This window comes from Pundamilia nyererei, unplaced genomic scaffold, assembly GCF_000239375.1.
Source record: "Pundamilia nyererei isolate P.nyererei 1_Seehausen unplaced genomic scaffold, PunNye1.0 scaffold00035, whole genome shotgun sequence".
Taxonomy (NCBI): domain Eukaryota; kingdom Metazoa; phylum Chordata; class Actinopteri; order Cichliformes; family Cichlidae; genus Pundamilia; species Pundamilia nyererei.
This window is the reverse complement of record NW_005187436.1, coordinates 685,568-699,289: the sequence shown is the minus strand read 5'-3', so window position 1 is coordinate 699,289 and position 13,722 is coordinate 685,568. Positions and strand designations below refer to the sequence as shown.

At 39.6% G+C, this 13,722-nt stretch overlaps 2 protein-coding genes across 3 annotated transcripts in view; both read left to right on the top strand.

Moving 5' to 3' along the window:
* Nucleotides 1-2,034, top strand: part of fkbp4 (FKBP prolyl isomerase 4) — an 8,617-nt gene extending 6,583 nt beyond the window's left edge. The window contains exon 11 of the mRNA XM_005730143.2: nt 2,029-2,034. Within this exon, the coding sequence (XP_005730200.2) occupies nt 2,029-2,034 (6 nt within the window). The remainder of the gene's footprint in view (nt 1-2,028) is intronic.
* Nucleotides 2,035-2,607: 573 nt separating this feature from the next.
* Nucleotides 2,608-13,722, top strand: part of b4galnt3b (beta-1,4-N-acetyl-galactosaminyl transferase 3b) — an 18,236-nt gene continuing 7,121 nt past the window's right edge. Inside the window, exons 1-8 of one of the 2 annotated variants that reach the window (XM_005729896.1) lie at nt 2,608-2,931; nt 2,997-3,105; nt 8,849-8,904; nt 8,984-9,067; nt 10,884-10,979; nt 12,153-12,243; nt 12,353-12,453; nt 12,545-12,612. In XM_005729896.1, the coding sequence (XP_005729953.1) occupies nt 2,920-2,931; nt 2,997-3,105; nt 8,849-8,904; nt 8,984-9,067; nt 10,884-10,979; nt 12,153-12,243; nt 12,353-12,453; nt 12,545-12,612 (617 nt within the window). In that variant the 5' untranslated portion in view covers nt 2,608-2,919. Of the gene's footprint in view, nt 3,106-8,848; nt 8,905-8,983; nt 9,068-10,883; nt 10,980-12,152; nt 12,244-12,352; nt 12,454-12,544; nt 12,613-13,722 lie in introns of both variants that reach the window. The other variant, XM_005729895.1, reaches the window with a different exon arrangement.

Genomic DNA, 13,722 nt, shown 5'->3' with positions numbered 1-13,722 from the left:
GGGGGGGATTGCATCCAAAATGTTAAGTGCTGAATTTCAGAACCTTCACCCGTCAAGGGCTAGACCATTCCCCACCTTGCACTACCTTCTGTATGACCCACCCCATGTTTTTTGCTGTCCATCCGAGCCTCCTCATGGGCCTACTGATCAATTCCTAGAGTTGTGATGGCTGTGTGCATAGATCCACTGTGTTTTCAATGTTAGTGCCTATGTCCCAAAGTATGTATGTAGCAGCACTGTGGATAGGTGGAGTAATAAGATGTTGGTGTGAAATAGCTGTCAGACTTGGAGCTTTTCTCTCAGTTTAAAATGGAGTTCACTTTTAACCCCTAGGGTACAGGACTGTTCACCTTCTGCTTTGGAAATGATTTTTTGTACTTTTTATTTCCTAGTGTTGTGCTTGTGATTCTGTATTGTTCTCAAAACTACAAATACAACAGTTTACTTAACTGGAATATGTGCATTTTTAAAGCAGCTACAGTAGAAACTACCTGAATTAGCTTCTCCTGGATGCCCTCGAGTATTAAGCAGTTAAGTCTTAATTTACTGTAAAAAAGTACTTGTATGAAAGTGTACATATTTGGCTTGTCAGATTCAGGTTTAGACTGTACACGAGAGGATTAAATGAACCTTTATTCATTTTAGTCAGCAGTGCCTGCAGGAAAGGGATGAAAAACCAAATGAGAGGCCTGGTTTTTTGAAAACATGGCTGTGGGTTGTATGTACAGCTCATCTTTGTTGGGGGGGGAAAAGTCACTGCTTGTTCTGTCCTGACAGAAGGATTTAATAAACAAATGGATACAACTCAGCTGCGTGTGATATTTTTGACTTGTACATGCATTTCCTCCCACTTTTTGTTGGTCACGTGAGGAACTTGAGAACCTGTGATGTATCCATCGACACAAAGTGTGCAAAATAAAGAATCTGCTGACAGTGTCACACGAGGAGGGCGATTCCTCAGCTGGACTTGTGCTCTATGATGAGGAATTTGTTTATACGTTAAGCAAAATTAAATTGACCTGATTTTAAATGTTTAAAGGTTATACGAGTTGATGATAGCCATTTAACCTGTAATAAGTTTGATTTGTAATATTTGCATTGCAAGTTAACTGAATTTGGTGTTTGCACTGTCTGTCACATAAAGTAAGCTACTGCAAAAAGATGTGATGGGGTGGGACGGTAAATGCATTTTTTTAAATTTTTTTTTTTATTATTATTGTTTCATATTGTGCTTTAATGAAACATAAGGTTAACTAAGCTGTTTACTCTCCATCTTTATGGGAGGAATATTAAAATCTCTGTGCAAAAATACCAGTGTTGTGTGTATTTTGAAAATTAAAACTACCGAGCTTGCACCTGTGACAGTCAGGAGGCCTTGTCTTAAGGAGGAAGGGGTGTTTATCTGATCCTCAAGCTCTCTCACTCAGCTTACAGATGTGCTTTCTCTCCCTCTGGGGTAGTTATGACCCAGTACTGCTTATTCTCCACAGAAGTCAAAAGTATTAAAAAAAATTTTTCTTTACAGTGTTTAACTTTTTACAGACATTTCTTCTGAGAAGATCTCCTTTTAGTGACTGAGCATTTTAAAGGCAGACAGGTGTGGGGATCGCGCTTACCTGGGAGGGTCTGCTTGCTTTTGTGTTCCCTATGCCATGAGCCCTTTGTTCTTTTATTTGCTGCTCTTGATAAAAGACATACAGTATCAGAGTGGTTAAATAATCCATATAGCCACTGGCATTTTTGATCATGTCTACGATTATGAACAGATGGAGGCAACACTGGATATAAATAAATGTAAAAAAAATAAACAATTTTAATTCAATAGGGAAAAAACCCTTTTACTTTTTATTTGTTTATAGTCTTAACCATTATCCCTTAATGATCCCATACATCCACTGAATAGCACTTTGGATTAGTCATGGTGGCTGTTAAAGCATTGGTAATATTGTTTCTTAGGCGTGTTTGTTATTCAGAAAAGTCACACGCACCCTTAAAGTCTGGCAACAATTTTTTTGTTTTGCTTTTTAGATTTGAAGACAATTTTTACGTTGTCTAACTTTATTACAAATGTGTAATTGTAACATACGAATACATGTTACGTGTAAAACGTAGGAAAAATCTCGAAAGGCAACAAAATCCAGGAAGTATTTGTTGCTATACCTGTTGCAGGTAAATCCCAGGGTAAAGGGTGTGTGTGTGTGTGTGTGTGTGTGTCGCTGAACGTGTTTACTCCTCCCTTTAATCTCAGCGGTGTGTAACGTCGAGCTAGCTAAAATACTAAAGAGTGTTTCCTGTTTCAGATTTCAAAATAAATCACAAGCGTGGAAAAGTTGTGACCTGGGGAGCTCGGAAAGAAAAGAAAACGTTTCGTTATAGGAAATAAAATATATCATTATATTTCACGTTGATGAAACTTTGCGCTGAAGTAATTTTGCCATATTTGTGCGAGTATTCGCCGATCAAGTATTCATTTTTCTTTCACATGATCACGATCGTGCTTTTACGTTGACGGCAAAGCTGGTTCTTTTCTGGCCGCTTACTAGCTCCTTCCATCTGGCTTCTTTAAATTGTGTGGAGGATGGTGAGGGGAGGGGAGGTGAAGATTTCATTCCTTGCTGAGTTCTTTGTACCGAGCTGCGTGCGCTTCATGTGGTACTAGCAGGAACAGAGGTCAGGTCTCAAGCCGGGCGCTCAAGGAGCAATAAAAGTTCCTCGATCATCTTAAAAGTTTTAGATGATCGAGAGTGCCCAGTGTAGGTCACCGGCTGGCCCAGGGCAAGGTGGGATTTTTCTCCGGATGAGAGGCACCAGGGGACCCGAGCGCTGGGGATATCCAGGGTGCCGGTGATAGTGCGCATCCACCGGGAGCAGCGGTGGGCGGCAGGCGGACGTGCTCAGGGCGCGTTCCGTCCCCTACTCATGACAAAGCGGGTGAGGAACTCGGGAGCAAGTTTCCCCCGGGAGTCAAAATGATCACGTCGTTTTTCCCCTTGAAGAAACTGCGGCGAAATGGCAAATATCTCCTGTTCGGTGCGATCCTGCTGGCGGGATTGGTGGCCGTGTACCACGAGATGGTTGCTGCAAAAGAATGGAGGAGTGATATGAGTAAGTTTATGGTTTATGATTTCCAGTACGCGCACTGCTACTCACAGTGTCACTCAAACCTTTGCTGATGCACCATTCAGACGGAGTTTCTATTTATGATAATTATGCAGTAGCGATAGCAAGTGAACATGCGCATGCGGGAGGGAGGGGGGGAGAGAAATATAGCCGAACAAAAGTAAAAAGGTTTGGACTGTATTACGCATTTGAACGTGCATGATATAAGCTATTTGTCACGTATCACACATTTCCATGGCACTGTGGTGTTGAACAGTCCACATCATTTACAAAAATAAGGAAACACAAACATGACATACTGCTAAGGCCACTGTAAAAATGAGTCATCACCAAAAACAATTTTTTATTATGTGAAGTTGGAAGTCAGAAAACGAAGTCGCAAAAGATTTGTTTATTTGCATGAAAGATTTGAATGCATGTGCATTTTAAACAAGTTTTCACATCTAACATCTGCTTTAGCTTTCATGATGTTGGATGCATTTCCTCAGGAAACTTGAGCCTTCAGCAGGTGAAACAGCAGGTTGATTTAGGGAAAGAAAGACAGTAAGAAGGGGGTTGGGGAGGTCAGGAGGTCACATAGTAGGTTTACACTCAGAAGGAAATCTAGTCTCACACTGGGTAACCAGATTTCCTGCTTTCTACCCTCACACGTTGCCTTACCGTCTGTCGCAGCACACATACACACACACACAGCACAAAACAGATGAAAGGAAACAACAGTGGGGTTGTTGAGAGAAACAGAAACATATGACACGCTCAGTCTGAGCACAGCATCAGCATGTAAACACATGCCTAGATCTACATTAGAGGGCTCGCCTATATGTGCACACATTCCTGGGCTGAAGCCCCCCGGCCACAGTGGGGCTTCTATTGAGAGAAGGACTCCACAAAGCTCTTCAAACAGAGCTGTATTAAAATCCTAACATGGATAAATAATTGGCAGGTGCAGTTAAGCACATGACTTCAGTTGCAAGTGGTCAGTATGAGGTTTCTTTTCCCCCCTTTCTTTTACACAGTTCATAAGACAAGACAGACGTTTTTAAAAATGTTGTAACTTGATTGTTATAACATACATGTACATGACTTTGAGTGAACAAAATGTGTCATGGCTCACATAAAAAAAGCCCAAAACACATAATTCAAGTCAGTCTGTTACATAATTACAAGAGAAAGAACCAACAGCAATTAAAAATGATATTTATTAAGAGTTTTTAGAACCTTGTATTGAGGGTCAAAATGAGGTCCACTATGGGGATGTTGTGCCTATTCGTGATGCCATATGGCTGCTGTTTTAAAGTGTGCTTGTTGAGTGATTTGCATGGCTCGCCAGCAGCTTGAATTGCACTTTTGGAGCTATGCAGAAATGTCTTCTTCATGTGGAATTCACTGAGGTTTAAAATGTGCTATCCTAGAGTACACTTTGTGGGTCAGAGCAGCACTTTATATCTTTAATGGGTCATAATCTGTTCACACACACTTTCATTAAGAACGACTTCTCACAAGTCCAATTTCTTTTTACCCTAAATGCGGTTTACGACTCCCCCACAACTCTGTTTTTTTTCTACCTTTTGGGAAAATATAATCACCTAAGGTCCGTTTTATTTCCCACCTTTTTAAGAATGCATGCCCGATCTACACCTGCAATTAATGTATTCTCCCCCCTCACCCATCACCACTGCATTCGTGAAATTTGCTTTTGCAGTTTTTGCAGAGATCACCTTGGTGGAGAAACGTGCATCAAGGTGAATTAAAGGAAGTGCGTAAGTCATCAGGAAACTTCACATGCAGATCTTTTATTTGTGCAGCAGGTTACTCACTCACTCAGGTTAATCACCTTTAAGCTAGACAAACAGGACTTGAGATGTGCAGTTTTTATGGGACGGGCTTTTTTTTCTGAGATCATATGAGCACTACAACTAACAACGTAGATAATGTTTGCTGCAGTAAAGCAGTTAATAACTGGCCCAGCAGAATAAAGATGGCCATTGTGTGCATGACTTATATGTGATAATTCCATGCAATGGACACTTGGCCTAGATTTTTAATAACCCTTTGGTAAAAGTCGAGAACTAGTAGTTAAACTCATAATGTGCAATTTATTATCCAATTAATTTGGTTGACATTTACACACACACAGAAAAAAAATTGTGATGCAGACAAAGATCCTTTAATACACAATGACCACATGCAAGGTCAAGTGACTTATTTAATTAAATAGCTTGAAGAGCATAGGCCTCAGTTAAGGCTTCTAGTCCAGCTTTGTGTGATATATATCTGTAAGCGAAAACAAAACAATATTTTTAAAAATGGCATTTTTCCACACAGCAGGAGCCCTTATTGGGAAATACTACAAAATTGTTTGATTTATACATTGTATGCTTGGACTGGGGAAGAAGTGCTGTGTGATAATGCAAATTGTGGCATCAATCCAATACCAAGTAAACACAGTACTGCCGATACCAATACCGACACTGATATTTTTAACTTCTAAAGACAGCTTGTGTAAGGGGGAGCAGTGTGTCATGATTTATAAGACGAATCATCGTCACTTGCCGAATTCTGAACACATTTTAATGAGCCCCTAAATCACTGTGATTTTTACTGTCCACAATAATTTAACACAACAGCACACACATTTCAGATTTTTATGTATTTTGAAACTGGGTTGGTTTTTGGGGTTTGTTTGTTTTTTGAGACCTGGAATGTGAATGTGCCCCTAAAGTAAATATTGGTACTTTTTGAGATTTGAATGGCACTTTACTTTTTGCAAGAGGCTACAAATAAAATAGACATGACAGTCAACACAAAAAGGTTCCTCTTTCATCGTGCATGTGGGAGGTATATTTTTCCTTTCCCAAAAAATTATTAACACAATTCAGTGGGCTGCATATTGAACTTAGAGGCTAGACACATAGTATCGATCCTGTCGTGCTAGTATTGATCCAATACCAATATCAGGGTTAGTATCGATATTTAGATCGATCTGTCCACCTGTCCAACTTTATATGGAAGCCCCTTTGCGGGAGTACAAAGACATGACCTCACAGCCACTTTGGTAGCTACCATTTGGCTTTATTATTCTGTAAAACTACACCACAAAGGTCCTTATAAAAACCTTTCTGAGGCACGTTTTTAGAAATGTTACCGGAAAAAAAAAATCTTTGTCATAAAATCCAAGATGTCAAGCACAAGTGGATCAAAGACATTCTGTTGGATTTCCTCTGTGAAAATTGTGCACGTTGTTCAAAGGTTTCAAGCTTTCTTATTTGAGGTAAATACACAATATAGACAAAAGTACTGGGGCACCTACACATTACACCTACAGTAGCTGTTCAGCCATGCAAACACATTCTACGTACGAAGCTGATGTTAATGCCAGAGGAGCTTTGATACTCAGCAGCTAATGAGTCAGCGAAGCGTCGGTGGCTCTATACACCTCGGTGATCCCATTCTGTAAGTTTATGTAGTCTGCTACTTCATGGTTGAGTTTCTGTGGTTCTTAAACACTTCCACTTTGCAGCAATACCACTCACAGCTGATGGTGGAAGATCTGAGAGGTAAAACATGTCATAAGCTGAGTTGGGGCAGTGGAGGCATCTTATTACAAGACCAAGCTTAAATTCACTGAGCACTAGAAAGACCTACTGTATCACAAATGTTTGCAAAAGGCAGAAAGCATAGCTGGATGCTTGGTTTTATACACATGTAATAATGGGACTAAAAACCCTGAATTAAAAGATTAAAAGATGTGACCCAGAGGTCAAGAAACATCCATCTCAAGATATGACTTCCTGATCTTTGATCTTTGATCCATACTCATCGACACACACACCATCTCCACCTTGGAGACGCTGTCCCAGGCTATTGTTGCCGCCACCTTCACTTCTTGATCTGCCTTTGGCTATGGTTTACAGAAAGTGGACCGTATGCTGAGCTTAATTGGGATCAGGAGATATATTTGGCAACTTGGGGACATTGCAACACTTTACAGCAACTCTTTGTTTGCTTATAGGATTTTGGTTTTTATATATTGTGCATTCAGGGCATCTATCAGGAGACAAATCATCTCGTGTGCAAAGGTACTGCTTTCAGTAAACCATAACTGCTCAGTTACCACGTTTGGTTGATTCCAGTTTTCTGCATAGTTAACATAGAACACAGCGTTACACCTCCGCTTGTTTCCACTTTTTTTTTTTAAAACAACTGCAAGTAAGCTTTCATGCTTTTTGAGGCTTACCAGCGGTTTGCCTCTTGTGGTGAGTTGTCTGAGGTTTTGGTAGTGAAGTTTTTTTTTCCTCTTTGCAAAGAAAAATGTACGCCTACATCCTGGAAATTTACTGCACAGTCATTTTTTTCCCCCCCCCTTCATCTTCCAAAGAATCTGCCGGTCACCTCTTACCTCTCATTTTCAGAGCCAGTTCCACTTCAGTTAAAAAGGCAACGTTTAACTCTCGGTGTATGAGTTCAAGCTGAAACAACACAGAAGCTCAAGAAATATTATGCATCCATTTGACACATTGCTTTTAAAACTTGCTGTATAAAAATCTATGCATCTCACAAACAGTTTAAAAAAAAATCCTGTTGTAAACCTTCTTAACACTAAAACTTCAAGCACATAATCCAAAGAATACTGTGGACACTTAATTTGCATGCTAAAACATGCAAATGAAGCTTTTTTTTTTAAATGTTGTAAATGATATATTTGATTATATTCTGTTTTACATGTTATCACACAGCCTCTCCCTTTTATTCAACACTTTAACTAAATGTCTGTTAGCAACATTTTTTTGACAGAATAAGAAGAGTAGGACTGCTAAACTGGTATGTTGTGTCCAAAGTGGACAGAAAAAAAAACACTAAAACAGCAACAATGTGACAAGAGATTTTTAAAAAAAAATTGTTTTCCTGCCACATATGGACGCAGAAAGCTAGTGAAACCCTGCTGCATCCTTCTTATCACCTGAAGTGTCCACCCTGACAGTAAATTTCGCAATACATTCCACGGAAAGTAGAAAAAAACATGACAGGGAAGGTTTAGTAAGAAGAGGAGAGGAGTGCACATAGAGATGAAAAGTACTCCACTGTTGCTTTCCTTATCCACGGCTCTAGAATTACTTGTGCTGCTAAAATTGGAACGTATGTCACAAGGGTGTGTGTTAGGAGATCTCCACCCTGGCGATAATGACAGACCATCACTGCAGTAACTCCAGTTCACTGCTGACACCACATGGTCGTAAAAAAAGAAAAGAAAGACAGACAAATAGGTCCTGTTTTAAAATACACCCTGTCCTGTAATTTGAAGGATGATGGAAGAAGTCAGCAGGAATAATATTTGAGCATCTGCTCTGCCAGAGCGCCAGAGATGTTTGCCAACGCGGGAGCCCTATGCCATAGCAGCTCTTTGAAGCCTGTCACTAAGATGAGCTATGTTCAGGGGCTATGAGCAGTGAGACTCTGCTTAGACACCGGGCCTGATTGTTGTGTGCAATGCATGGGCAGAGTTTATCATTTATGCATGGACGTGTAGCGTGCCTACCGCTCCTCATATGCAACCCAGATAGAGTTTCTTTTATGTCACAAGTTGTAAGAAGCAGATTGGGATTTTTTTGTTTAGAATGCATTTTGATTGGATGTGCACCTACTGGGGAAGCCTCAAGTCACTTTAAAATAACCACTTTCACAGAGATGATGTGACCATGTTGACTATTGTCTTCACCTATATCCTCAGGTTCAATTACTGACGCTGACCACGTCAGCTGGAGGAGAGACGTGTTTGAAAATAGGGTAAGGATGGCACCCGAGAGTGTTTGTTTTTTCAGAAAGGAAACCAAAGCTAAACCAAGTTTAATATTTGTTTTTACAGGCAAAAAAGGACCATCAGCCAAACACTGTTGGGGACAGCAGTGCTTGGGTCTCCAGTTATGCTCCACAACCTTGGAAACCAGAGGTGTGTGCGCTTGCCCATACCTAGTGGCCCAGTGGCCTCCCCCTCCCTCAGTCCCTCCGTTTATAGTGTGACTCCATTTCAGAAGCTTCCCTGCTTTGTGTTAATGTTTCGAATATTTCATGTCAGGTGTAACCGGTTCCTGTTTATGTTTTTGTTTTGAGCCAGTGTTGCCTATTTCAACAGCAGTATTGCATGATTAAACAGACAGACCTAGCAAACAGGGCATCAGAGATTCTATTATAGATACACAGTTTACAAATCATCCACAATAACAAATCAGGAACAAAAAAGGTGCAGTTTCTAACAAATTTAAGAGCATTCACACTGACCAAGGGTACATTTTTCTTCTTTATTATCAACTTAATGTCTCACTGGTAATCGGGGGGTTGGCCACATATTTTAAAGTGTTTTTCTCACTTCTATTGTCACTCTGGGGACAAACATTTGGAAAATATCACAAGGGTTGAGACAGCACAGGCGAGGAACATAGGAGGATAAGAGGAAACCAGCCTAAGCAGATATTGAAATGTAAAAAACAACCAACAGAAAAGTCTGCAGACATGCATAGATTGCTACATAGCTGCACCCTTTTAAGAAGCCAATGATTTACACACAATTTACAGCACAATATTAGTATACATCTTCTTTGGGTCCTGATCAGGTGCGCTGATAAAGAGCAAGAACAAAAGTTGCAGAAATCATGCAAAGAGAAAAACAAAAAAAGAACCTTAATTTTCAGTTTTGTAGATGAAATGCAAATACTAACCACTGCATATAAAATATATTTATCCATAAAACATTTTTTGTTAGTTTTGATGAAATACCTGTAATTTTATTCCATCTAACTATGACTTACTTTCCTGTTAATTTGCTGAAATCTTTCTTGATAAACTGACTCACTTTGGGGTTTTTAATGTACAGTCAAGTGAAAGGAAAGCCACATGTACCCAACAACAAACAAGTGTCACGTATCTGCTTTGAGAAAAAAAACCCTTTTGATATCAATGTCTTTATTAGTTCTACAGTCAGTATTCCTCAGTTTTACATGATTTTGTGCACACTGTATGCCCCTGTAGTAGATTTGTCTATAGTTTTGTGTTTTTTGTCAAGGAAGAGGTTGATAAGTTTTTTTACAAAATGTTATTATTGAGTTATAAGTAATTTTGCTGTGAAAAACGATGTAAAACTAGGCTAATGTCTCGGAGAATTAACAAAGCTCAAAAATGCTTTGATGAAGCGCCACACGTAGCAGGCTAGTTATTGAAAAATAAAGTTTTAGCAGAAGCAAATTGAGCTTTACAACAAAAGGGCTCCTTAAACTCACCGCCTTTTGATTTTGAGTAAGAATCTCCTTAAATGATTACAAGCTACACTCTCAGTCATCATTTTACGGCATTTTGTGTAAACTTGTGAGCTTCAGTCATGCTAATATTTAACCAACTAGCCTGACCACTACTGAAATCTGATGAGCTGCTTGGCTACATTTGGCTCCGATCTGCACTGTTATGTCCCTTTGGCGAAACCAACACACACTCACTCACACACTCAAACACACACTCACACACAGATCAGATAACATGGCCTCTTTGGCAGATATCACAGAGGTATATGTTTACAGGACATCTGTGCATCTACTGAAACTCAGCTGCTTCTTCATTTACATGTTCGTGTTCCAGTGTTTCTTATTGACTTTCACTGAGCATTTGAACTGCAAATGAGAAAAGTGATTTAGACTGTTGCTCCAACTTCTGTGCCTTTAAATACAGTAAACATACAAGTTCTGTGTTAAAGTCACTGTCACTCTCCTGTGTTGCAGTTTAAGGGACAGGCCAATCTGCATGTGTTTGAGGACTGGTGTGGCAGTTCAACGGCCGATCTTCGCAAAAACCTGCATTACCCGCTTTACCCTCATGTGAGTCAAAATGCCCAACTTCTCAGTTGTCACAGTCAAATGTAAACCTTCACTGAGTCAGACAATCTTAAACTAGATTAGACAAACCTCAGAAGAGGAATCATTCACAAGAGCACAAGCACAGTTTACAAGGAATCATTAAACATGTTGGCGAAAAAAACCCATTTCTTAATAAAACTCGTTTTATTAATGGTTAGAATATGGTTATTCATTAATCTTGCTTAACTGATGATTTACATTTTTAGCCACTGTGGCCATTGTGTGACCAAATATATGAAAACCAAATAGCATTCCAGCCAGGCTAAAAATGGTAATTTGCAATAACTGTACTAGGATGCTAACATGCCAAATGTAACAGGTGAACATAGTAAACATTATTCCTGCTATATATAATTATGTTAGTACTGAGTCCTTTCTCATTGTCATATTATACTGGTTTTGCAGAAAACTGCCCAGTATGTGTGATGTTATATTCCTAGTAAAACTTCATTAAAAAAAAGTTTTTTTATTTCTTTCACGTTTTATGTGTAAAAGTATAAAAGTAGTAGAAGCATAGGCAGAAGATTGTCACCAGAGAATACCACCAAACTCAGATAACCCATAGATATCACCTCCTCTTGCATGTAAGTATTTGTGGTTGGATGTGAAAGAAGGCACTCGTGCACACACTCTCACACACGCACAGTTGGTTTTACTCAGTGGTACATTATACGTCTTCATGCCAGATTTTCACGTTCCTGAGTTCATGCCATGGTTCAGATACCTCGGCACTCGGGAGTAATGTCAATCTCAGGTTAGTGCATTACAGGAAAAGCGACATTCGGGACTCACTAGCACACCAGAGCAATACTTTTCATGCTTAAAAACATGTCTGCTGCACGTTCATGCAGAGTCTAGTCAGTACTAAGTGATTTAATAAGTCACAGATACACAGCAGTGGCAGTACAAATGAAGTTTTACAGTTTTACTACTGGATTTTACTACTTGGATTGTTAACTTGGGGTTGGTTAGGCTGTTCCGACTCTGACTGGTCTGAGTGTTAAAACCGAGGTAAGGAAGCGTTCCAGATTCAAAGTCGACTGGGAACTCAAAAATTCTGACTTATTCGGGAATGCACCATCACTTTGACATCAAATCATTGCTGATTTTCTTTGTCTTTCATTACTCCTTTAGTCCAGAACCACAGTGGAGAAGCTGGCCGTCTCTCCTCAGTGGACCAACTATGGGCTCAGAATATTTGGCTATCTTCATCCACATACTGATGGTACTTTTTCACTTTGTGTATTTTCAGCATGTAACACGTGTATGTTATGCTATACAGACTCAGTCTGTCTCTTCATTCATTTATCTCATTTCCTCTTCTTTTGTCTCAGGAGATTTTGTGTTTGCTGTGAGCTCTGACGACAACTCTGAATTCTGGCTGAGCACAGATGACTCTCCCCTTAATTTGAAGTTAATTGCGTGGGTTGGAATGGTATGCATTTTGTCATCTCAAGTGTTCCGGGGTAAATTTCTCATACTAGTCTTTGTAACATTTCCTTCAGTGTTTAATTTTCATTTCCTAGACGGGAAAAGAATGGACGGCCCCGGGTGAGTTTGAGAAGTATTCCAGTCAGACCTCCAGACCAGTTTGGTGAGTGAAGTTGGGAACGTACTTACATTGGTTGGTTTGACATCTTACACAAACAGTTCAAACTGATAAGAGTCTCAAAAGCATTACCACCAACTGCCAGGGTTTCTCATTTAACAAATAACGAACAAATGCTTTGAACTTGTGGAACTGACCTAACTGGAGAACAAGAACAAGGCTTATCTAACACTGGTAAAGCATCGTTAGCAGTCAAAGACTTACGCTACTTTCTTTCCCCCCATCTGGTACCCTTACTGTTTTCCTGGGTGTCCTCATTCTTTCTCCTTATATTAACAAAGCAGTTTCCTCATAATAGCAACTTTCTGTGTATGGAGCTTTTTAAAACACACAGTTACTCGTGAGCACTAAAGCATCCAGCCTGATGGGCTGAGGAGAGACAATGTTGAAGGCTACAAGATCAGAATCGTGGTATTTTCTGGACACACACAAAAAAGAAAACGATTGTGAACAGTCATGGGGCCCTGACGTGCTGAAATATGTCTCAACAATTCTTCTATATTAAGCAGGTTCAAAGCTATGCAAATTTTAAAATGAAAAGAAGGTAATTCTTTAGTGATTTCAGGTCTGGGGTCATATGTTCCTATTTCCACGTATGTGTAAGGACCCTGGGCTCTGCACTCAGAACAAGTTGAAGTCAACCTGACGATAAGAACCTGCATATAGAGCGTTAGAGTAGTCTAACCTGTCTGACATGAATATATTAACCAATTTGTCAGAGTCAGTTTTTAATAAATATTTTGCATGTTGCAGTGGGGAAGTAGCAGTTAGGGATTTGTTTGTGTACTGATTTTTCTGTGCATATTAAATGAGGCAGAAAGGTGAAATTTCAGCTCTCTCAAGTCACAAATATTTCTTTAAATTTAAAAAAAAACTTTACAAGTTGTACTTGTTGTACTTGAGGATAAGAAATTAGGTTTGAGGCATCAAACCTGTTTCAAAAGCACAAATGACTCTTCTTAACAGTTGAATTATAATTAATGGCATGCTGGAAAGCACACCCTTTTACACCCTGTGCGTATAAAATTAGTTGCTTTATTAAAGCAGTTTAGTGAGTTGCCATAGGAGTGGCGTGTATGCTCGTGCCAAGATATA